Source organism: Cyphomyrmex costatus, unplaced genomic scaffold (assembly GCF_001594065.2).
Source record: "Cyphomyrmex costatus isolate MS0001 unplaced genomic scaffold, Ccosl1.0 scaffold81, whole genome shotgun sequence".
Taxonomy (NCBI): domain Eukaryota; kingdom Metazoa; phylum Arthropoda; class Insecta; order Hymenoptera; family Formicidae; genus Cyphomyrmex; species Cyphomyrmex costatus.
The window spans coordinates 1,103,083-1,127,495 of NW_017280386.1; the positions used below are offsets into that span (position 1 = coordinate 1,103,083).

The window sequence follows — 24,413 nt, forward strand, 5'->3', positions numbered from 1 at the left end:
ACTCCACTCCGTAAAATAAAAGTGGACCCATTTTAGGTTTCGAGTTCAGCTTCCGATTCTGATGAGTGCGAGTAAGAGAAATGATCATTTCTCTTACTCGCACTCATTATGCGCAGCACTACTAAATTCACGAGCGCTGCGAGTGTCGAGAATCGGAAACGGAACTCGAAACCTAAAATGGGTTCATGTCTTGTAGACTGGCGAGACCGAGTGGAGTCTCCTTATATCTTCCTTCATGGTTCAGTCGTAACGTTAATCGTGCATGGATTGTGACAATTAATATAGAAAGGTGGTCATTTTTTATTTTGTGAAATTTTCCGAGGGACAGAATTAATTACCGTGGGTGTACACGTACGTGTCGCAAGTATACTGCACACATATAAATATTCAATATGGCGATGAAATGTTGCAAGTTATTCCGTTCGGCGGACATGGCAGTACACGTAACATTTTTCGTGACCACCTTCAGTCTACACAGTTAAGTCTCCTTACTCTTACTTCATGGCTGCAATGATACACGGTCACGTGGAAGAAGCCATGTCACTTCTTAGCATTTGAGGGCGAACTCTGATTGGTTGAAGAGCAGAACCGCTGCGCATCCTCGGGAATGGTTGTACACCTTGTTTTCTTACTTAATTAACTTGGAAAGAAAAAGGGCACTAGGAGTCAGGCGCAGGAGTTCCGAGGAACCACCCGACCGCGGCGGACGCGTTTCGATTCGGGTGCTCTTAACCATATATTTTTAAAAGTATTGCCGACTTCGACCGAGCATTGAACCTCAATGATGAGTGTCCGCGGATGGGCTCGTCTCGGTTGTTCATCTTTTTGACGACAGGACTCCTGACGCGCGTTATTGCGATGTGATGACGCCGTAGACGCAGGCGCCCGGTGTCCTATCGAGCAACGCCATTTTCGCGGGCATTGCATCACCCGCTATCGTACCCATTAGACGGAAATCAATTAGACGTGATCTGGCCGTATTGCCTCCGTTTGTGTATCTAGGGAGGCTGGAGTCATTAACCAAGAAGAAGAAGAGTCAGGCGCAGATAACTTTATGCAAACGCTGATATTTATCAAGCAAAACTTATTTATTACAAAAATTATTCTATTCCAAGTTAATTTTGAATTGTACGAGAGTTTTTGTTATTGAAGAATTATTATATAATTATTTTCTTACATCATGGTTTTCTCTACCCGTCGTCCCATTCAGCAAAAACGGAACGGAGTTTCATTAACATTTCGTTATTTTGAGCAGTTGAAGCAATAATATACATATAATTTGTACAATTATCTTGTTGATAATATTGTTGTGAGTTCTCTAAAATATATTGAATTGTAACGGTAAAATATATTGTTCGGCGCGCAAGTTGGGGGGGTGGGGGCAATACATATATTATTATGGTTCGACGACTTTCGTTCTACATCCTTGCTTCTCTTGGGTCCCAACCCTTCAGATCAGACGAACCGAATCCCAAAATATCTTGTTGCATCGAGAGATACAACATAATTATATTTCTAATTTTTTATATGTAATAACTTCTTATTTATATTTATCGATGACTCTCGAGTTACCCTTTATCTTTTCCTTTTTAATGTAGATTTAAATGTGATTTACCTGAGTGCATCAATTACACTACGATTTTGCATTTTGTTACAGTCATTTTTGTAAATACTAGACTATTGTTGTTTTGAAATTTTTTGATATTTATCATTCAGGACGATAAATAGTAAATTTTCTTTTTTTTAAGGCTTTTGAGTAGACGCGATGTTGGAATTGTAACGTCATAGGCGAGAAATGCATATTAATTTTTGCGTGCTATTAGTAAATAAAGACAATTTGGATAAATGTAAATGACGAGATCGCTTAAATACACTTGTAAAACTGTCCTTTCCTCCTTTGATAGTCAGTAAATGGTTGTAAAGAGCACGTAAAGTGAGCCTATATTCGGCCAGAAACACGCAGTTTAACAGCTGATAAACCGAGTGAAATATACGTTTTTACGTATAAAATTTCAAGATAACTGTAGTTTTTGCCCAACTTTTACAAGTACGAGGCAAATCTAGGGTTACCAACCCAAGACCGCAGAAAAAGAGTACATTTTCCAAAAAAAAAAAGAAAAAAAAAAAGGGAAATGTAGAAGAAGGTTTTGTCTTTTGATTACCGGATTCAATAAAATGACATGTGTGCAATGTAACATCCAAATATATGTTGATATAATAAAAGTAATATTTGTTTGCGTTTTAGTGACTATATTCGTGCATATAACATTATTAAAATTGGAAAATTAAAATTAATTCGAATTAAAAAAAAACTCAATCTTTTATGTATCAAACGTATATATGTATATGTACAGTCTTTAGGTGTCACGAACCAATTAGAGGATTGCATTCGTATCTTAAGACATTACTTAAGACAGTCTTCAAATAAGAACTGACTATATGAATACCTAACACAACCTAGTACAAACCAAGCATAACTTCGTATAAATTTATAAATATTAAATAATAATTTTTTTAATTTTGTCTCATTTTTAAAAAAAGAGTACAATAAGTGAAAAGTAAGAGTACACTGTTTTTCGACATCGAAAAGAGTACATGTACTCTTTAAAGAGTACGGTTGGTAACCCTAGGCAAATCACATTTTCACAAATAAACAAATATTAACGAAATGGCACGCAAGAAAAATTTTGTCGTCAAAACGTCACTTTTCTACGCCTAGTATATAGTTCAGCCTTTTACCGTGGTGAGGCGCTGTAACACACATACAGGCACGAGCCAATGTCTGTGTACTCGCCTTCGGCCCGAAAATGAGCACACGGACATGAGCTCGTACTTGTGCGTGACTACTAGTTTTGCCAGGCCGCCGACCAATTCGTCGCTACCATCAGCATGGAGTTCTTGGTTGAATACTTAGGAATCTTAATTTGAAAACGAAATTTGATCACTTTCATAATATGCGATTAGACATCTTCATTGAACTAGTTTATTCCTACAAGTTAATTTATGTATTCGTTAAAAAATTAATCCAATATTTCTTTATAACGTTGTTGTGTTTTTCGCCAAACTGCTTGTTTCTTCTCCATATTGGAATTTAACTCGATGTTAGGAATATCCATTCTCTTCGATCCAAGACCAACTTTGTTGTGATTGCACGTGATAGGTAACTGTAACAGAAATAGCAACTTTTATCTGATTTTTCAGATATTAAAATACCTGAAATTATATAGCTTCATAATGGTGTCGAGTGGCTCACCGCTCAGTGCGATTGACTCGCGATCTGTAGATCCGAGTTCAATCCCACATACGCCCACACGCGATTTTTCGCGTGTAAAGAACCGAAAAATTGCTCCATCTGGTGATTAAGATGATCTATAATCACCAGCGCCATTTGGATTCGGCATTATAAACTATAGGTTTCTATATGAAAGTATACCGAAGAAGGCAACGAGAAACCACATCGATTTATTTTATTTCCAGGTTATCACTATAGCTAGGAAATTATGGCTAAAGTGATCACTAGAGACCTAGGCCCGTATTCAGAACGCGCTAATAACGATGTTAGCGCGCTAACATGCTATAGTTTACGTCACGTATACTATAGAATTTCAGAGATAAAAGCGCGCTTTTATCGATAAAAGTGCGTTCTGAATACGGGCCCTAGAAACAGAGATGCGTCATTGAATGGTATGGCTTGATTGGCTGTCTAAATCACGTGATCAGAGAGCCATTTTAATTCACTATTGCATCTAATATAGTTTTATAACGTATGCACACACATATACATATAGAGAAAAATTTAGACAATACAGTGTCGAAGTGCAATAAAAAACTATTATTATGGTGTAAGTATTCTTATTTGTGTGAATATTTAATATCGGACTTAACCTAACCTAATCTAATCTTTCTACCTTTTGCATAAACTGTCATCAGCTTATTGGTCAAGAGCACTTATATTGAATTAAAATGGCGGTGGTTACCTAACCCAACCGACGCAATGTCGTATCTCTGTTTTCTAGGCCTCTAAGTGATCACCAACGTCCGGGCATATATGTAATACTACTATATGGCTAGATGAGAGAGAAGTCCATGTCCCAGAACCACGGTGCGGGAAGTATACTTCTCTCTCTTTCTCAGTGTACTTTGAACGTTGTGCGCATGCGTCGGATTCATCCCCTCCATCAATGATAAATAGGAGGATAAATATACATATATGTGTAAGGAAGAAGGAAAAAGTGATTGATTCCGCTTCAGGATATAACCTTGTTACAGTTAACAGAGTCAGTTTTGTCGGAATAAATAAATTAATCCTAATTTTATGAAATAAACTTTTTCAAGATTGCCGTTATGTATATAAGAATACAGTGCAATCCCTTACAGAAATTTCATGATAATCAGTGCAAACTAATACCTATTTCATACCTGTGCAAACTAATGTTTTCAGTCGCATTAGGCTTTTTGCCACATAAATAACATATCTTGACTATTTTGCCTGTGTACAGCACACATCTAATAAGCATAACGAGCATAACCTGTTCGCGTCATCTCACTGATCGCACTCTATTTTCCTATTGGCGGATGCGATCAATCCAACGCATGCGCACAACACTCAAAGTAATCTTAGAAAGAGAGGGAAATATATATATGCCCGCACCGTGGTTCTGGGACCGCTTCCTCTCACTCCCTCTTATAGGCACTAGCCATATAGTAGTATTACATCAAAGAATAGAGAGAAGAAGAATGGAAGGCTTGCGACCAGCGAAAATGCGCGCCATCTAACACATGTGCTGTTAACTGTTTGGTCGGCCATGTTAGATATGAAACGTTAGGTTCTAGGTTCAAAAGATACTGGAAAGTTGTTTCTTTGGTGTGAGACGTAGTACGCTTTCCTTTTAGAGGACACACACGACACAAACGTCGTTCTATCCTTCTTGATGTTCAACGAATGATAAAAATAGAATGAGTTTGTGTCAAGTGTGTCTTCTAAAAGGAAAGCATTCGTAAAAATAGGCGAATTTTGGCGTGTCTCTGGTATAGCAATCAGAAGTAACCGCGACTAAAGCTATCTTCGTTTTCAGGGATCAGAAGACAAAGATAGCCTCAACCACGGTTACTTTTGTTTGCTATACCAGAGGCACGCCAAAATTTGCCTAATATTAATGAATTAATCATTCATGTGGTCCATCGTCGTACGCAATAAAACGTGTTATTTATTTTACGTGTGTGTGCATGTGTGCGCGCGCGTGTCAGTTATGTTAGGTTGGGTACATGTTGCGTACGCCATCTGCCATTTCTGCAGTGTACTATAGCCTAAAATGAGGGTCGTTTCTTAACATGGGCCGTATATGGAGCCTTCCATTCTTCTTCTCCCTATTCTTTGGTATTACATATATGCGTCCGGGGGAGCAGATAAGGCACATGAAGAAGAGATATAGCTTGAATAATAATAATAGTTTTCGTGAATTGTCAAAGATGTAATTTCCGATATAAAAATCATATTTTAAGTTTATCCTGATTTTATGGAAAATTTGTGATAAACTATAATAAAATATGTTGTGAATTTATATGTTGTATAGGTATATAATTCTTTGACTGTATTTAGGGCAATTTTTCTAACAATAAGACAATAATTGTAGAGCACGTAAAAATAAACGTTACTCGAATGATCTTACAAGTAGTCCAGAAACGAAACAAGTTTTTTTGCATCGTTTCAGGCTGTGTTTCAAAATTTTGAACAAAAATTTCAGTGCTAGTAATGATTTCTAGAACACAGCTTTAGACGAAAGAAAAGAATTTATGTGTAAAGATTAGCTCAGTGAGCAATCGTTAATTAATAAATACTTATTTTATCCATTTATTTCAATTTTCTAATTTTCTAAAAATTAATAAGTTTGTAGCAATAATAATTCATCTCAAACAAGATATAATTGTCATGTTGTTTACGAATATCAATTTTCGAACAAAGATATTTCTTAAATACTTATCGCATTGAAAAAGTAAATGAATTCCTCACGTCAGGAAATTGCTAATATATTAGCAAATGCTAATATTTCAAAACGAACTGGAAATAAATTATATTAAAATACGATTTGGAAAAATAGTCAGTTCATCTACATACCAAAATCTGTGATATCAACATTAAAATCAGTCTCAATATATTTTAATAATACATTCGATTACTTGAAGGTATTGTACGTATAATAAATAAAACAAATATATAAAAAAATATAATATTTAATTCTAAAGACTGTCAATGTAGTAACATAACTAATACAAAGACTGTAACAGTCTAGCATGGATCTTAGTTGCTTATACAGGGTGTTCATTTAAAAACTTTCCAGCTGATTATCTCGAAAAATATAAAAGATACAAAAAATAGTTAAAACACGTGTTCCATGATTTCAAGGGGGAAAAAGAACGGCACTCTCAATTTTTTATTTGGAGGGCGTTTTTCAAACAACAAAAATTACTTTATACTACATGGATAGATAGTAGAGATATTCGTTAATATTGTATAAACAGCGTGAAAGTAAAATATTACTAAATATTATAAATGCAATATATTAATTAACAATAATACGACTCGCAGGTGAATGCGAAGACGGGAGAACAGCTTACATTTCAACAGATGAGAGAGAATAGTGTGAAATGTGCATTATGGCTAAAAAGAAAAGATATAAAAAAGGGTGATGTAGTAGCGATATGCACACGCAATTCATCAGCCGTTTATGCGCCGTTTTTAGCGAGTATATATATCTTCTTCTTCTTCTTAATTTAGTTGGCCCAGGTTCCGTTATAAAATCGGATTAACGTGGCCAGTCATACCCAAAAAGATATACAGGGTGGCTGAGAATAACCGCATAATATTTCATGGGTGTGTAGAACAAACTATACTGAGTCGAAAAGTCCTGTACCATTTTGCGATTGCAGTAATAGTTAACGAGATATTAATTTATAAAGATATTTAAATTCGCCCGGCCCACCGTCAAATGCAATGCCTATCCAACCGCGCGTTTGCATTTGACGATGGGCCGGGCGAATTTAAATATTTTTATAAATTAATATCTCGTTAACTATTACTGCAATCGCAAAATGATACAGGACTTTTTGATTCAGTTTAGTTCATTTTACCCCCTGTACAGAATATGTTTCGCTAATTATCAAACACCCTGTATATGTGAATAGTTTCAATAGAAGATATGCAACATAATGTACTTAATAATAATTAAAATGAACAATTCTAGATTATTCATAAATTAACTTTCGCTCGTATAATAATAAAACAAATTCTTACATTAGCATACCAGGTCAAATATTTATTTAAACGAGCTAATAATTAGTACTAAAATAATTTTAAATCTTTACATTATAATTCTACGCAGAACGTTTCGACTTTACTTACAAGTAACACTACCCAACTTTCACTCGCCGATTTTTTTGTAACTTGGTATACATATACTATATCGAAAAATATTTGACACGTATTTTTTTATATCGGCCCAAAATGATATTTAGGGGTTAAAACCACCCTTTTAACCCTTTAACGACCAAATTTGCACAATTAATTAATAAAATTAATGAAAGATAGAGAAAGCGCGCGCGTCAGCGCGCGCTGCGTGCTAGTCTATCTAGAAAATTGGGCGATGACTACTGGATTATGTTGTCTGAATGTAAGGGATATTGCTACGTGTGTCAGGCAACAGGGTGAGTCAATTGTGGACGTGATGTTCGCAAACCCTGCGACTGCATCCAGAGTGGATGGATAGCGAGTTTTCCCATACAAGATGCTCTCCGATCATAGATATATAGAGGTGATCTTCGAAGAAACGAAAGTGCAAAGTCCTAAAAAGAAGCTACCGCGTCCCTGACGATGGGTATTGAAGAAAATGGATGAGGATCGTCTAATGGCTGCTATTTTGACAGACACATAGCTTATCTCCAATGAAAGAAAGAAACTTGAAACTTGAAGCAAAAAAAATCCAAAACCTTATAGTAAGAGCATGTAACGATATGACTCCTCCACACGTAAAACAACACCTCGATTTGAAAAGGCTATGCCTTGGTAGTTGGATGAGTTGGGGACGCTGAGAGCGACAATCAACTCAGCCAGACGGGCTCTTAAGCGAGCACGCAGATCCAATGCGAATTAAGAGGAGATACAGTTAAGGGGTATGGACAGGGTGAAGGCCTGAAAAATCGGAGGTTCTTTGGGAATTTTTTTTTTAATATAATAAAATCAGATAATTTTGTTTTATGGCGTCTTTATTGTATCAATTCTGAGGTACGTAAAAAAATTTTTTTTGTCTCGATTACTTATATATAGGCTACGTCCAACGATAGAGGTAAGTTTTCTGAACAAAATGCAATTTACACCAAGTCAATAGGTCGAGTAGATTTTTTTATTTGCTGTTAACGAGGCAAAAGTAACTGTTCAAGGTTACCCTTTTGTACAGCAGCCTATATATAAGTAATCGAGACAAAAAAATTTTTTTACGTACCTCAGAATTGATACAATAAAGACGCCAAAAAACAAAATTACCTGATTTTATTATATTCAAAAAAAAATTTCCAAAGAAACTCCGATTTTTCAGGCCTTCACCCTGTCCATACCCCTTAACCCCTTAGCTGTCAGGCGGAAATCAACTTTTCGTGCCATTTTTGTCTTGGAAAAAAATTTTCATTGATTTATCCTATAATTTTAGTGTTATGGTTTTGGAGGTCGCTGAATCCGAATTTGAAATCGGATTTCTAAAATTCAAAATGGCGGATCCAATATGACTCAAGTTCGAAAAATTGTTCGATTTTGATGAAAGTGAGTACCTTGGGGTTTTTGAGATCGCTGAATCTGAATCTGAAATCGGATTTCCTTTTTTTTTTGTTTTTATATCCCGCGCTCGGCCGAACCCGTATGAAAAGTCGTATTTCACTACTGCGCATGCATAAGTGTTGTATTTCACTACTGCGCATGGGTCGTCTTCTTAGTAAAAACTTTAAAACTGTTAAAATGTTGAAATTATTTTAAAAAGTGAGTGCGGGGGCGTAAATCTGGATGAGCTCAACCTCCCTTACCGTGTTCGAGATATAATTTTTAAAATTTCAATTTTAAATGTAGAGGCAACCTCATGGCTCCGATTCATGCTAAGGCGCTATAAAAGTAGCGTACTCACTTTCGTCAAAATCGAACCATTTTTCGAATTTGTGTCCGCCATATTGGATCCGCCATTTTAAATTTTGAAAATCCAATTTCAGATTCGGATTCAGCGACCTCAAAAATCTCAAGGTACTCACTTTCGTCAAAATCGAACCATTTTTAAAACTTGCGTCCGCCATATAGGATCCGCCATTTTGAATTTTGAAAATCCGATTGCAAATTCGGATTCAGCGACCTCAAAAACCATGATTGAACAAATTACAGCAGAATCGATGAAGTATAAACATGTTTTTTTTCAAATGCGCACATATGCGTCATGAGACAAAAATGGCACGACTTTTTTCTGCGCATATATGCGTCACTGACAGTCAAGGGGTTAAGGGTGGATGAATTAAATGGACCATCCTGTATATTCACTAATTGGAAGTATTTCACAAGTGTATGTACAATTTGAAGTCTTGAGTTGCAGATGCAAGTTTACAATCAACTTTATCGATATATTTTTTATTTCTTCTTTAGCAAATTACTATGTATTATTGCATGATATTTAAGCTATATTTTTTCATCACAATCTTTCGCGTTGATAATAAATTTTTTTTAATTTTTCTCCTGAGTTTTCTTTCAAACAATAAAAATTTTACTTAAGGTTCAAAATGTATATGTGCTAAAAATAACTAAATCTTTTATAATCATATATTCCACATGTTGTGTTCACATATTGTGATAATCTTAATAAATTATATAATAATATAATAAAGAAGAAAAAACTTACAGGTTCGGTCCTTCCATCTCCATCTTTGCCCAATGAGCGACCTTCAGACCAACCCATTTTCGAAAGCAATTTGAACCCTTTATTATCTTTTGTTATTGATCTATTATTAAATATACATATATATACTTTTTCTATAATTAGTTTTGATGAAAATTGTCAGTTTATTTATATAAGACAGATAAGCGTGCGTTCTTCTTTTTACATTAGAAGCTCTAATACTTACGTGTGAATAGAACTTTGTTGCGTCTTAGCATAAGGATCCGAAGAACCTACATGCTGTCGCCTAGCTTGCGCTCTGTCTTGATAACCTAAAGCTAATTGACTACTAGATACATTATTCTTTTCAATTCCGAATTTATGCTTTAGACGTCGCAACTCTTCCTTATGAAGTTTCGTCTTCGAAGTTTTATTCTCATCAAGATTGAAATTTTGTTGAATAAGACCTGGTTCACAATAACCACACGTTTCATTTCCATTATGAATATGGCATAATAATTTCGTTTCGCCAATTTGTATAATTGACCCATGCATTATTTCATGAGGTTCAGATTCTTGCTTAGCTACTGATAATCTTTTACCATTTATAAATGTACCATTTCTTGAACCAAAATCTATTACTTGATACTGCTTCTTGGTTTCGTCGTACACAAAACGTGCATGATACTATAAATATATACAATTATAACACGAACATTGTGATAAAAGGTGAAATTTTGAACTTTTCTTATTTTAACACACCTTGCTAATATTTATATCTGGTATTAACACCGAATGGTCTCCTTCTCGGCCTAATGTACCTCCTATACATGTTACGAGGAAAAGGGAGCCCAGTTTTAATTTTATTAAATCTGTTTCCTTAACAATAATTCTCATACATGGTGGATAATTTTTTGCTAAATCTGAAATTAAATGATTTCTTGATTTGAGATTTGTATGTATCAAAGAAAGGAACAACATTCGGAAATAACCATATTCGGTAGCTAATTCGCGAAAGTTAAGTCGGATTTAACATAGCACACAGAACACGAGTCATAAACCACAAAATTAGAATTTAACTTAACGTATTTTAGGTTGAATAAACAGAACCAGCAAATAAAACATTTCATGCGTGCGAAAGATTAATATAACTAAGTTGTAAATAAATTGTCTTTTTTTTATATTTAAGTCATAGCCATAAGATAAATAAAAAAAAAATACTTTTTGTACGAGTTTATTAAGTTGTACAGATGTTCCATGATTCAAATCTTCTGATAAATTTGGATTTTATGTGCTCCAGATTCTTATAAAAGCAATAATTGAAAAACTACTTTATAAACCACTTTCAAATTTTAAAATGCAATTATTAAATATAATTATTTCGAAATTAACACCAATATGAAAAAATGTATATTTTAATATATTATAAAAAATATGTTGTAAAAACGATATTTAAAAAAATTGAATGTAAAAATAATAAACCTTGTTCTTCATCATCACTTTCGCTATTAATAGATACATCAGGGATTACTTCGTCAGAAATGCCGTCATTCTCATTTCCTGAGCATTCACCCTCTTCAAGTACTTTATCTTCTGAATTCTCTTCGTCACATATAAATTTTCGTTTTTTTACGTCATCCTATAAGAGAGACATATTCAAAATATAGGATAATTACCTACAAACATGTTGCTTGTATCTTTTAATTGTTATATTTGAAATGTCCTTTATTAATTCATCTATTTCATTTAAAACCTGTAATTTAAAATAAAATTTGAAATATTTTCTCATAAAAGAAGGAATGCTAATAAGATGGGTTTTTAAGCACATCACCTATCAGTCTCAAAGTGTATCGTTTTATTCTTCTTCAAGACTCACAAGAACCTGAAATTAAAATTTTGAATACAAGGATTCTTAACCCTTTGAGGCATACATTTTTCTTTCTTTTTTTTTTTAAATTAATTTATTTATAACGTTCAATTAATTAACAATAACCTTTGTTTTCTTTTTTATTTCTATGAAGGGATGTTCTCTAATACATTTTATATGCTTTTTGTCATTAAAACTAATTAAATAGTGTTTCAAAAATGTAAAAAAGTGTACAGAAAAAGGTGACACTCAGGAGTGTCACTACGCCGCAAAGAGTTAATATAAAATTAACAGTTATATAATATAAAGGACTAATAAGAGTCAATTAAATAAATAATATGTCAAACTCAGGGAATGGAAGTAACTCGTTACTTGTAACAAAGTTACAGTTACAAGTTACTTTTTTGGTAACTTTAGTGGTAACTGCGTTACTTTCTTTATTTGATAACGGTAACGTAGTTACATTTTTTGGATAACGGTAACGAAATTTACAGTTACTTTTATTGCTACTTTGCATACGATTGGACACGCTATTCTGTTATATAGGGTGTATAAAAAGTTCCGGATCCCTTAAATATCTTGACAAATAATCATTTTTGAGAAAAATGTTTTATACAAAAGATGTAGAGTTGAAAATGATCTATTGACTGACCATATCAATTTGACCTTGGATGATGCCACCAAGGTCAAGTTAAGGTCAAATCGATTTTTTTAAACGAAACACCCTATTTTTGATTCTAATATCTAATAGCTAAGGTCAGGAGCTTTCCAAAACACAATAATAAAGCATCTTTTTAATTAGTACTTTTTAAGTTATGAGAGTTGAAAGTACGGAACCGCCGCGCCGCGGCATTAGCATTACCTAAGCTAAGGTGATCGTATCCATTTTAATATTACGCAAGCGACAAGACTTTTCAATCAATCTTTCAGAAATAAAGACAATGGTATATCTAAATCAACTGTCATTCGTTTCAGCATTTGTCATTCCTTTAACCCAGCTCGCCTTATCTAACAGTTTTTAATTACTTTCTCGGCTAGACTCCACCGGGATTTGGAACTTCGTCTTATATCTCTGAATAGAAAACATATTTCTAACTTATCACATACAAAATTTATCTCTAGAATAAAATAAGAACAAATAAACAAAAATGAAACAAAAAATATTTTATTCTTAAATTACATCGTAAAAACTTAAAGTCTGAATTGCAAAGTTTTGTTTGGCAGCATTTTATAAAAATAAATCAACGTAAAGCAAAATGTTCTATTTGTGATCGAGAATTTCAAACAAAATATAGTAATATGAGTTGCCTTTTACGACATTTAACTTCAAAACATAATAAAAGAATAATTACAAATTCAATGATGGGATAACCGTCACACAGTAGCAATCAGAACAATATTTAACTAAAAATTCAACGCGAGCAACACAACTAACAGAAAAAATAGCACAAATGATAGCACTGGAATTACAACTTTATAGTATAGTCAATGATGTCGGATTTCGGTCGTTATGTTGCTGAACCACGAAAACGTCGAAAAATTAATAATAAAATGCTTTCTACACTTCAGTTAAAAATAAGAAGATTCCGGAAAATACGCCGCAGAAGTCAGAAATAGTACATTGTATAACGAGTGGGGATTAGTTGTTTATTGCGCGAGCGCAAGTGCACGAGCGAAGCGAGTGCGACTTATGAGGTGATGCATGGAGCGCAGCCCCTCCGAAAAAAAAATTAAAATATTTCGTCAATTTTAGAACATATTTATTTTTTATTCGTTAACGCGATCGCATATTATAAAACAAAATTATTAAATAAATCTAAAACAGTTACTTTTCGTGATAATATATTATGCGCGGTGCGTTGTTGTGAGGGGACAGCGAAAGTTAGATGGAGGCGATCCAAAATCAACCGAAAATTGCACTGTCCCCCTCACCGCTCCGCGTTAGAGTACCTATAATAGAGTATCGTCATGAGGGGTAATCACGGTCTCGTGATTGGTCGCCGCCATTTCTGGACGCTTCGATGTGTTAATGAATCTGTGAAGTTGGTGTGAGCAACTGTTTCATGATCGTAGTACAAAAACAAGCGCGCTCGTTATTGTGCTGTTTCCGGCTGGCGCCCAGCAATGGCGTCCTTCCGGTCTTATGACGATACTCTATTATAGGTACTCTATTCCGCGTGCAGTCGAAATGCCCCATAAAGCGGGGAGCACAGACTTTTGCATAACGCATAAAGCATGTGCATAATGAATTTCATTGGTCCATTTTCTTATGCATGAGTCAATGGACCAATGAAATTCATTATGCACATGCTTTATGCGTTATGCAAAAGTCTGTGCTCCCCGCTTTACAGTCGAATGGCATTGTTGTGCGCGCGGAGCGGTGAGGTGAGGGGAACTTCGAAATTTAGACGAAGGCGATTCGAAAATCAGCCAAAAGTTGCATTTTCCCCCTCACCGCTCCTCGTGCAGTCAAAATGTCCCATGACAATCGAATACACTTTACGTATGTTCACTTTGTATTGGCAACTTCAATAATTAATCAGTTAATTTTCGTGGTAATATATTACAGTTTAGGACTTGATTAGGTGGCGTGCATGTGAGCGTATGTGTGTTGAGATGGACTGTGATGTTTTGTACGATAATAATTAAATAGGTCAGTTTTAGGTAAAAGAGAAGGTGTGTACGTGAAGGTTTAAATAAGATTGTATAGGGTATGTGTAGGAAAGGAGTTTTGTAAAGTGTAAGATAAGGAATTAGGAATGTAAGAGGTAAACAGGCTAAGGAGGTTATGTTGCCGAGGGACGCGACTAGTATGGCGGAAAAAGCGGGAAAAGGAAGGACAGATCCTAGGCAAAAGTAACTGGTTACAGAGGTCAAGGATGCGGAGAATAGGATATCACTTCAGATAGGAAAAAGGTGAAGAGGAAAAGCCAGGAGAAGAGGAAAAGGAAATGTACGGGCAATATCAAAAATTTAAGGCAAGAATGTACAGGGAAGGATCAAAAATGGAATAGTATGTGATTATAAAGGATGAAGAAAACATGATCCTCGAAATATGGAAAGAATTGCATAAGGGTATCACGATTATATCGCAAAAAGTATATCTTCTGTGTTCGATATAATGTATAAGGTAGAGGTAAGAAGAGAATAGTTAGAGGAAAAGGAGGATGTATTCATAAGGATTGGACTAGAAAACGAGGTTCAGGAGGTTAAGGAGGCAGCAACGCAGGAAAATAACGTTGTAATAAGGTTTTCGACGTAAAGAAAAAAAAAAGGAAAACGGTAATAGGAGTTAGGAAAATTCACAGGCCGTTTCGTGATGTAAGGCGGTAGAGAGGTACAAGTAATAAGAGGCAAGTTATGGGACATTCTAAAAAAGGTTCGAATAATGAGGACAAAAAACAAGAAATGGCGAGGAAGACGAGATGGGGACAAGGATACACGAAGAATTTCTGTATAAGAAAATGCTTAAGACAGGATAACACCAAATTTACAGATTTAAAAGAGGAAGAAAAACTGCGAGGAATGGAACAAGAATTGAAAAGGATAGAAATGTGAGGCAAGGTAATGAGCCAGGAATATACAGGAATGGCTAGAAAGAAAATTCTGTGCAAGTAGTTAGGTCAAGTTTTATAAAGAAAGCGTGAGTAAAAGGTATACATAGATAAGTTGATTGATAGAGTGAGGCGTAGGATTATGAATAGAAATGAATAGGATTATGAATAGATATGAATATAGACTTCACATGTACAGATTTAAAAGCGAAAGAGTAGCTACGAGGAATAGAATAAAATAGAATAAGGAATGGAAAAGGATAGAATTGTGAAGCAAGGAAACGAGTTAGGAATACAACAATGACTAGAGAGGTAATTTTGTGCACTTTGCTAGGAGGAATTGATAAATTAAGTAGATAAGAGAGAAAAGGTTGTAACGTATTATGATAATAGATGAATGAAGGCTAATTGAGTAAACTAGGATAAAAAGGAAATATGCACGAGAGCAGAGTATGGATGGATGTGTGAGGATAGGTAGATAAACTATAAACCAAGCCCCCTTCTTTGGCTTTGTATGCTTGAAGGTAATAAAGTTCTTCTATACTTATTACAATTTAACTCGTGATAGTACTGCGATAGTTTCAAATATACGTCATATCGGTCAGCAGTCGGTGTAGTGTGTATATATATATATATTTAAAATAATAATTTTTTAAATATATTGTTATTAAAAGATGTGACTGCTCGGTTTATCGGTGAGCCGGGTGAGGGGAGGGATATGAAACTCGCGCGCATCCGTCCTTCCACATCAAAACAATCCCCAAGATTGTTTTCACTAACCGTCTAATATTAACTCATCGATTTTCTTTATACCTTCATTTAAAAAAAATTTTTTTAAATAAAGTTTTTTACACAATTAAATGAAATAATTTTTCAAAATTTCTCTTTTTAAATATTCGTCGTACCAGTCAGCAGTCGGATTCTTATTTTAATTAATATTTTAAGATCTGGTAGGTCGAAGATGGTAGTGCTGCGAGTGAGAGGTGAGAGAGAGAATGTTAAAAAGTTGTATTACGGTGAAAGAGAGAGGTGGTGGAGGTGGTTGGTGGAGGAGGGGGAGGGGCGGGGGGAGGTGGGTCGAAGATGGTGGAGGTGCGAGTGAAAGGTGAGAGATGATGTTAAAAAGTTGAAATAACGAAAGAGTGTAATGCAGCGAAAGAGAGGGGTGGCGGGAGTAGGTAGTAGGGGGAGGGGCAAGTGGAGAAGGTTCGGTGGGCCAAAAATGGTGGAGGTGCGAGTGAAAGGTGAAAGAGGATGTTGAAAAGTTTAAATGGCGGTTTGAAAAATTTTGAATGCGGACAGAGAAGAAGGAGAAGGAGAAAAAGGAGAAGGAGAAGAAGGAGAAGAAGGAGACGTTTCTTAATTTTTCATTAAAATCACCACTTTTCGATCGCTTATATCTCCAGAACGGATTGACCGATTTTAGTTAAAGTAAAACAAACGTATATTTGTTTCACTTCATTTATTGCACCGTGTGTACTAGTTTAGACAATGCAGGAACAAAAAACAGACCCAATGTCTTAATGCCTAGTTCACACTGGATGCGATGGGCGATGAACGACGAGCGATATCCAATAAAAGCTTTGTTTTAGCTCACACGACGATGTAAAGCAAAGTTCTTATTGGTTATCGCTCGTCGCGCATCGCTCATTGCGCTAGTGTGAACTAGGCATAAGACGCGAATGCAGCCCTTTGATTGGTTCGTGACATTTTAAGACTGTACTTAAGACAATCTTGAATATAAGAATTAACTATGAATACCGGCCCTAGAGTTAATCCTGTCGAATTTCTGAATGGCTTACTCTGAACATACTTCCGGTCATTCGAGTTTCTGAACGCTATAGAGTTAACTCTAGTTAGAGTCTTATAGCGTTTTCTCTTGGCTGCACCAGTTCAACACTCAGCTGAACTTTTGCACTAGTTCATTTCTCTTCCTTTTCTCCCCAGGAGAAGGGAAAAGGAAAAAAGATAAACTGGTGCAATCACCCTACACTAGTGCAGCCAAGAGAAAACGCTACTAGATATCAGAGAAGCGCAACCGGCTTAAGTCAGTATCGCAAAATTACTAAGAAAAGTATTAAAAATGGCGTCGTTTGCAGACGAACTATGAAATCCACCAATCGTCTATTAGTCAGCCATTTTTAATACCATTGAATGAATGTCATGATTGGCTGACAGTCAGCTAATCAGGACGCGGAACATCGGTTGCGCTTCTCTGATATCTAGGACTCTAACTCTAGTTAACTGTGAGTTAAAGAGTAAACTTTATGAACGCAGTCCTTGGCAGTTTTAGGCCTATCGTACATGAAATGCATAACTGTGCATAAGCATAACATAAGGCCGCTAGACCAATGAGCATCCAGCATAAAGAAGCCATATTGATTAACATAAGATGCTCATTGGTCCAGCGGCTTTATGTTATGCTTATACACAGTTATGCATTTCATGTGCGATAGGCCTTAGGCGAGAAACACGCACTTTTGCATAACGCATAAACCATATACATAAAGAATTTGATTGGTTCATTGCCTCATGCATAAGAAAATGGGCCAATGAAATTCCTTATGCATATGCTTTATGCGTTATGCAAAAATGTGTGTTTCTCGCCTTAAATATAAGAACCGACTGTGAATACCGGCCTAAAGCGGGGAGCACATACTTTTGCATAACGCATAATGCACAGTGCATAAGAGAATCAACCAATCTGAATCCCTCCTTTCCTTCCACTTCACGGAAAAGAACTTTGATTGCTGATTCTCTTATGCACTATAACGTTATGCGTTATGCAAAAGCTTGTGTCTGGGCTCTGAAGCTATATCCACACAAACTTGCATAACCGCATAAACGTATGCATAATGAAAATTATCCAATCACATTTTACGTGCATCTCTATAAGGGAAATGCGATTGGATAATTTTCTTTATGCATGCGTTTATGTAGCTAAGCAAATTTGTGTGAATATAGCTTAAAGCCTATCGCACATGGAAATGCATAATAGAGCATGAGCATAACATAAAACTGTTGGATCAATAAGCATCCAGCATAAAGTTGCCATATTGATTAACATAAGATGCTCATTGGTCCAGCAGTCTGGGGTGCAAACCCATGCAGCGGAATAGCGTAACGCGGAACGAGAGCAGAACCAATAACGAGCATTCCGTGTTTCTAAAGAAACTCGTGATTGGTTCAGCTCTCGTTCCGCGTTACGCTATTCCGCTGCATGGGTTTGCACCCTTATGTTATGTTTATGCACTGTTATGCATTTCATGTGTTTTGGGTTTAATCGAACACAGCATATGATGTGTACCATAATAGTGCAATCAACGACATATATGTATATCTAGACCAAGCATTCTAGCTGCGATGTGAAGCCGGAAGTTGGCAGAATACAACTGAAAGAGATAGTGCGTATGGATTCTTACTATCTCATTTTATCTTACGGCAAGATGACTGATGCTGTCCAGACTGTAAGATAGAATGAGATAGTTATAATCTCATTCTATCACATAGAAAAATAATCAGTTTACTATCAATGGGCGAGTTCAAGACGACAAAGCGGCTAGGTACGCTTGCCGAGCGATCGAGTATGATTGGTTGGATCTATAAGTAATAACCAATTATATTCAATCGCTCGGCAAACATACCTAGCCGCTTTGCCGTCTTGAACTCGCCCAATGTTTTGAGTGCTATGTAATGCAAAATTAAGAAAATACAATAAATTAAAAAGTGCAATGAATAAATTATTATATTTTCATCTAACATTTGTACTTATATTTTTCATATAAATAATCAATACACACAAATACAAAAGTATAATATATTTTCGTATACCTGTGAAAGTTTGGTCCATCACCATATTTAATTTTGCAAATGCAACAATTCATTATTAATATTATTTTAACACAAATCAAACTGAAATTGGTACAAGTTATTATACATAGATTACCGTATTCTATCACAGTCTTGACAGCATCGGCCATCTTGCCGCAAGATAAAATGAGATAGTAAGAATACAAACAAACTATGATAAACCTTTACAAAAGGGGACCACCTTCCGATGACCTTGACCTTGACATATGTTGTCAAGGTCATGACCCTGAGTAACCTCCGGCAGGTATTAGCCGTCGCTAGTCCTTCGTTAAAAAGTCATTAACAATCAAAGTTTTAAAAATAACGTCTTATTTTTGCTATATACCATCTTAAACATTATTCTACACATACATTTTGACTTCCTACACTACACGAACTCCAATTCCTCCCCCCCCTCCCCTCCAAAGGGCGTACGACTTCTATGATTGCACTGTTGCAATTTTAAAATTGAGGTATATCATGTAATACATGTATGATATTGAGTATACTATTCTACACTTTTCCCTGTTCAGAAACGTTAAACTTTCCACGAGAAGTAACTTTCCCCCCCCCCCCCCCTACACAGGGGCACACGACTTCTACGATTGTACTGTCGGGGCAAACCTCCATGACGGTGTGGGTGCGGGGGGATGGCCGAAGGCCACCTCCTTGCACCCGCCTTTTACACACACACACACACGCACACACGCGCACACACGCACGCACGCACGCACGCACGCACGCACGCACGCACGCACGCACGCACGCACGCACGCACGCACGCACGCACGCACGCACGCACACACACACACACCATATGTCAAGGTCAAGGTCATCGGAGGGTGGTCCCCTTTTGTAAAGATTTACCCAAACTATCTCTCTCAGTCGTATTCTGCCAACTTCCGTCTTCACTCACCACCAAAAAAGCATGAGAATGCTTGGTCTAGATATATATGTCGTTGAGTGCAATATTATCGAATATAATGAGTGCAGGGGTGCGTTCAGAATCGTCGTCCGGATGCACCCAGATGTTGTTTTATCCTTGTTATTCACGAATGATAAACAAGGATAACACGACACCTGGGTGCACTCAGATGATGATTCTGAACGCAGCCCAGTGCACCAAACAGAGACCATCAATCGAACACGCTGCACTGGGAAAATTTACACTTAAGTGTACACTAGTGCATGCGACCGAATTCACTATTAATGCTCGCAACGCTCAAGAGCATCGTTTTTCCTTATTTGACATTTAATAAATAACAAGAATAATATGATTTTGCGAGCGTTGTGGGTATTAAGTGGAATGTACCCTTTACCAGGTATGTAAATATGAAACCAGAATTGACTAATAGATAGCCATAGCTGTCAATGTAGTTGCCGTCAGACCGCGTCATTGACGCCATTTCCTTGTTCTGACATCTGATAAAGATTTTCAACTCACAACAATACAAGTTTCATACAACAGTATAGTTTGTAATAACGTTGAACATGTCGAATTTTGTGCCTGGAAACTACGATTTGCGGACAGCATTGATTTTCTGTTACCATTTGAAGAAAACTGCTGCAGAATCGCATCGAATGCTTGTCGAAACTTATAGTGAGCATGCTTTTGGTAAATCACAGTGCTTTGAGTGGTTCAAAAAATTCAAAAGTGACGATTTTGACGTGAAAAACGAAGAACGTGGAAAACCACCGAAAAAGTTTGTAGACAGCGAATTGCAAGCATTGTTGGATGAGGATGATGCTCAAACTAAACAACTCGCGGATCAATTGAATGTGACACAAGAAGCCGTCTCCATACGTTTGAAATCCATGGGAAAGATCCAGAAGATGGGAAAATGGGTTCCACATGAACTGAATGAAAGACAGCAGGAAAATCGAAAAACCACTTGCGAAATGCTGCTCGCCAGGTACAAAAGAAAGTCATTTCCTCATCGAATTGTGACTGGCGATGAAAAGTGGATATATTTTGAGAATCCTAAGCGTAAAAAATCATGGGTAACTTCAGGCGAACCATCGACATCGACTGTAAGGCCAAATCGCTATGGACGGAAGACAATGGGTGCGTTCAGCGGACTCAACAGTTGAGTGAGCGCTCGCTATTATTGGTGCATTCTTCTAGATTAAAAATTCTGATTGGATGATCTAAAAGAATACACCAATAATAGCGAGCGCTCACTCAACTGTTGAGTTCGCTGAACGCGACCAATGCTCTGTGTTTGATGGGATTAGAAAGGTGTGATCTATTATGAGCTGCTAAAACCTGGCGAAACCGTTAATACTGAACGCTACCGACAACAAATGATCAATTTGAATCAAGCTTTGCGTGAAAAACGATCTGAATATCAAAAAAGGCAACACAAAGTGATTTTGCTTCATGATAATGCACCATCACACACAGTAAAACTGGTCAAAGAAACGATTGAGGCGTTTGATTGGGAAATACTTTCGCAAGTGGCTTACTCACTTGGCTCCGTCCGATTACTACTTATTTGCATCGATGGGACATGCACTTGCTCAGCAGAGCTTCACTTCTTACGAAGATGTACGAAAATGGCTAGATGACTGATTTGGCTCAAAAGAGCAACAATTTTTTTGGCGTGGCATCCACAAATTGTCAGACAGGTGGGAAAAATGTATAGCTAGCAATGGGCAATACTTCGAATAAAATATTTTTTATCATTTTTATGCAATAAACGTGTTTTTTTTATTAAAAAAAATTCCGGTTTCATATTTACATGTCTGTTGCGCGATTCTCTAAATGTCTTTTCGATAATTTTTGTTATCGTTAACTAGCGACAGCCAATGAAAGCCGCGTTTTCTTTTAGGATTGCCCTACCATTGGCTGTTGCTAGTTAACGATAGCGACAATCATCGATAAGACATTTAGAGAATTCCGCTACTGATATGTTATATCAAAATTGTGTTATGATTTCAGTTTTTTATTGTTAGTATTAATGAAATTATTATGAGCTAAATAAAATTTTATCTCGGATCAAATATCGAGTTCTGAATTCCCAAATACAGTTTCGGGTTTCGAATCAAGAATTTTATTCCGAAATTCGTGTACTCGAACATTCGGGACCCGTCCAAACCGACACGATCATTATCCGATCCGAAGTTCGGTATCCGAATTTTACGGATACTCGCACACCCCTAAATCCTATTTTTCAGTGAATTTAAAAAAAACAGGCAAAAAGGTAAAAGTCAACTAAAACTTATAAAATAAAAAACAGAAGACTGCCACCTGTGGTGGAAAATCATCCCCAGAAAATCCCGAAATATCTTGGAATTGTGTCAGACCCATATGGCAAATCTGTCCAAAATCACATATATACTCTTATTGATCATTATTTATTAACTTCATTCAAGAATTCTGCTCGCACTCGAAAACATATTTGTCTTTAAGTTCGTTTGATTTATTTTTTCTACAGTTTTTATTGTAAAAGATATTGTCCTCGAATAATCTTGAAATATCTTGAAATTGCATAAGAATTATAATAGCTGCGTTTGGCAATACAAATCTGAGGCGTCGGAGTGCTCTTTTTCTATAGTGCACATGACATATTAGCATATGTCATATAATATAAGAGCACTTTGTCGCCTCAGATTTGCTATTATTGAACGCAGCTATTGAAGGCCTTTCATATCTATTCCTTATTGATAAATATTTTTTCCTATATTTTGCGCATTTCCAAATTCGTTTATTCCATTTTGTGGGAATTATTCTTGACGAAGCTTATAAAATAAAATATTTTAGAGTTAATGTAAAAGAAATTGTAAAAAATAAGCCTTTCTCTGAAGGTCAAGTACCTCACAGATTCTGACATTTGTTATAATGCATATGTGCAGTTTTTAGGGAAGATTGATCTTGCACGAGCAATATTTAGAATATGAAACGCATTTTGATTTACTCTAAAGTATAAAAACCCATGTAAAATGGAAACTTAAAAATGGTTATTTCTCTGGACCAAATCATTTTTGAAAAAAAAAAACCCATTTCAGGATTTTATGAGCTTTGAACAGAAGAATAAAATAATACAGAAACTGACCAGTGATGGACCTAAAAACCCATCTTATTGATCCTTCTCCTTTGATACCTAAACATATAGAAATATGTATTTTAAAAATTATGATTGGAACCTTGTATGTTTTTCCAGTTTCTTCCTTCCTTTGAAAATTTGTAGGAGCAATCTTGTCTGTATAGATTTGACTATGAAATTGATACGTATTACTAGTTTCATCATAGTAGTAATATATTCCAGTATTTCCATCATAATATAAACCTTGCTTCTAAAATAATAACAGATTTATATGCTTGTCATTTTTATACACATATATACACACATATATATATAAAATATATATGTATATGTTATATAAAATTTATCCAGCAATACATACTGTATCATAGTAATATCCAGTACTATAATCATAATACATTCCTGATGTCTGTTCATAAACAAAACCAGTCTGTAATAAAACCGATTCTGCTACTTGTTTCACTTGATCTACTATACTGGATGACTTAATGTTATGACTAACATCCCAATCTTGAGATAACGATTTATTAAAATCTAAAGGATTTGTCTGAGTCCCACAGTCTATATATGCTTTTGTACAGAGCAAATTTTGTTGTTTCTGTAAAAGACAATATACGATAATAATTTATATAAATCAAGGAAAAAATGAAAATAAGAAAAAAAGAACAAAAGAGAAATATGTATATATTTATGATAAACATGGGTCAGTATTCATAGTCTGTTCTTATTTTAAGATCGTCTTAAGTAATGTCTTAAGATATATATACTAATGCGCAGTCTTCTGATTAACTTATGACATTTTAAGACTGTACGTAAGACATTCTCAAATATCATTCTCAAAGAATCAACTATGAATACTAGTTTAATCAGAGATAATAAAAAATATCAGTATTATTAAAAATATATACCTGCTCCTTAAGTTTTCTTCGTAATTTATCAATTTTCTTCCGTTGTTTTCTAATATGATCACGCAATTTACATATAAACATTATAACATGAGGCAAACTATGTAGCTCTTCTGTAAAATCTTCTTCGAAGTCTGATATAATTTCTCCTTCTTCACTCTCACTTTGCATTTTTCACCTTTGTTTATGACAGTTTATGATTATATTATCAAAAGTCAATGTACATCGTTACACTTTATAATTAGTAAGGTAACTGGACCCAATTTAAACACTCTAAGCTTTGAGAACTTTAATTT

At 35.6% G+C, this 24,413-nt stretch overlaps 1 protein-coding gene across 1 annotated transcript; it reads right to left on the reverse strand.

Annotated features, from left to right (window-relative positions):
- Nucleotides 1-2,962: 2,962 nt before the first annotated feature.
- On the reverse strand, nucleotides 2,963-24,342 carry LOC108781391 (angiogenic factor with G patch and FHA domains 1). Its single transcript, XM_018549344.1, has 8 exons — nucleotides 24,121-24,342; nucleotides 23,574-23,810; nucleotides 23,313-23,462; nucleotides 11,379-11,535; nucleotides 10,659-10,819; nucleotides 10,144-10,583; nucleotides 9,921-10,020; nucleotides 2,963-3,164 (listed from the first exon to the last, which is right to left on the reverse strand). The coding sequence occupies exons 1-8, from the start codon at nucleotides 24,286-24,288 to the stop codon at nucleotides 3,021-3,023; spliced, it is 1,557 nt and encodes a 518-aa protein (XP_018404846.1). The 5' UTR covers nucleotides 24,289-24,342; the 3' UTR covers nucleotides 2,963-3,020.
- Nucleotides 24,343-24,413: the final 71 nt, after the last annotated feature.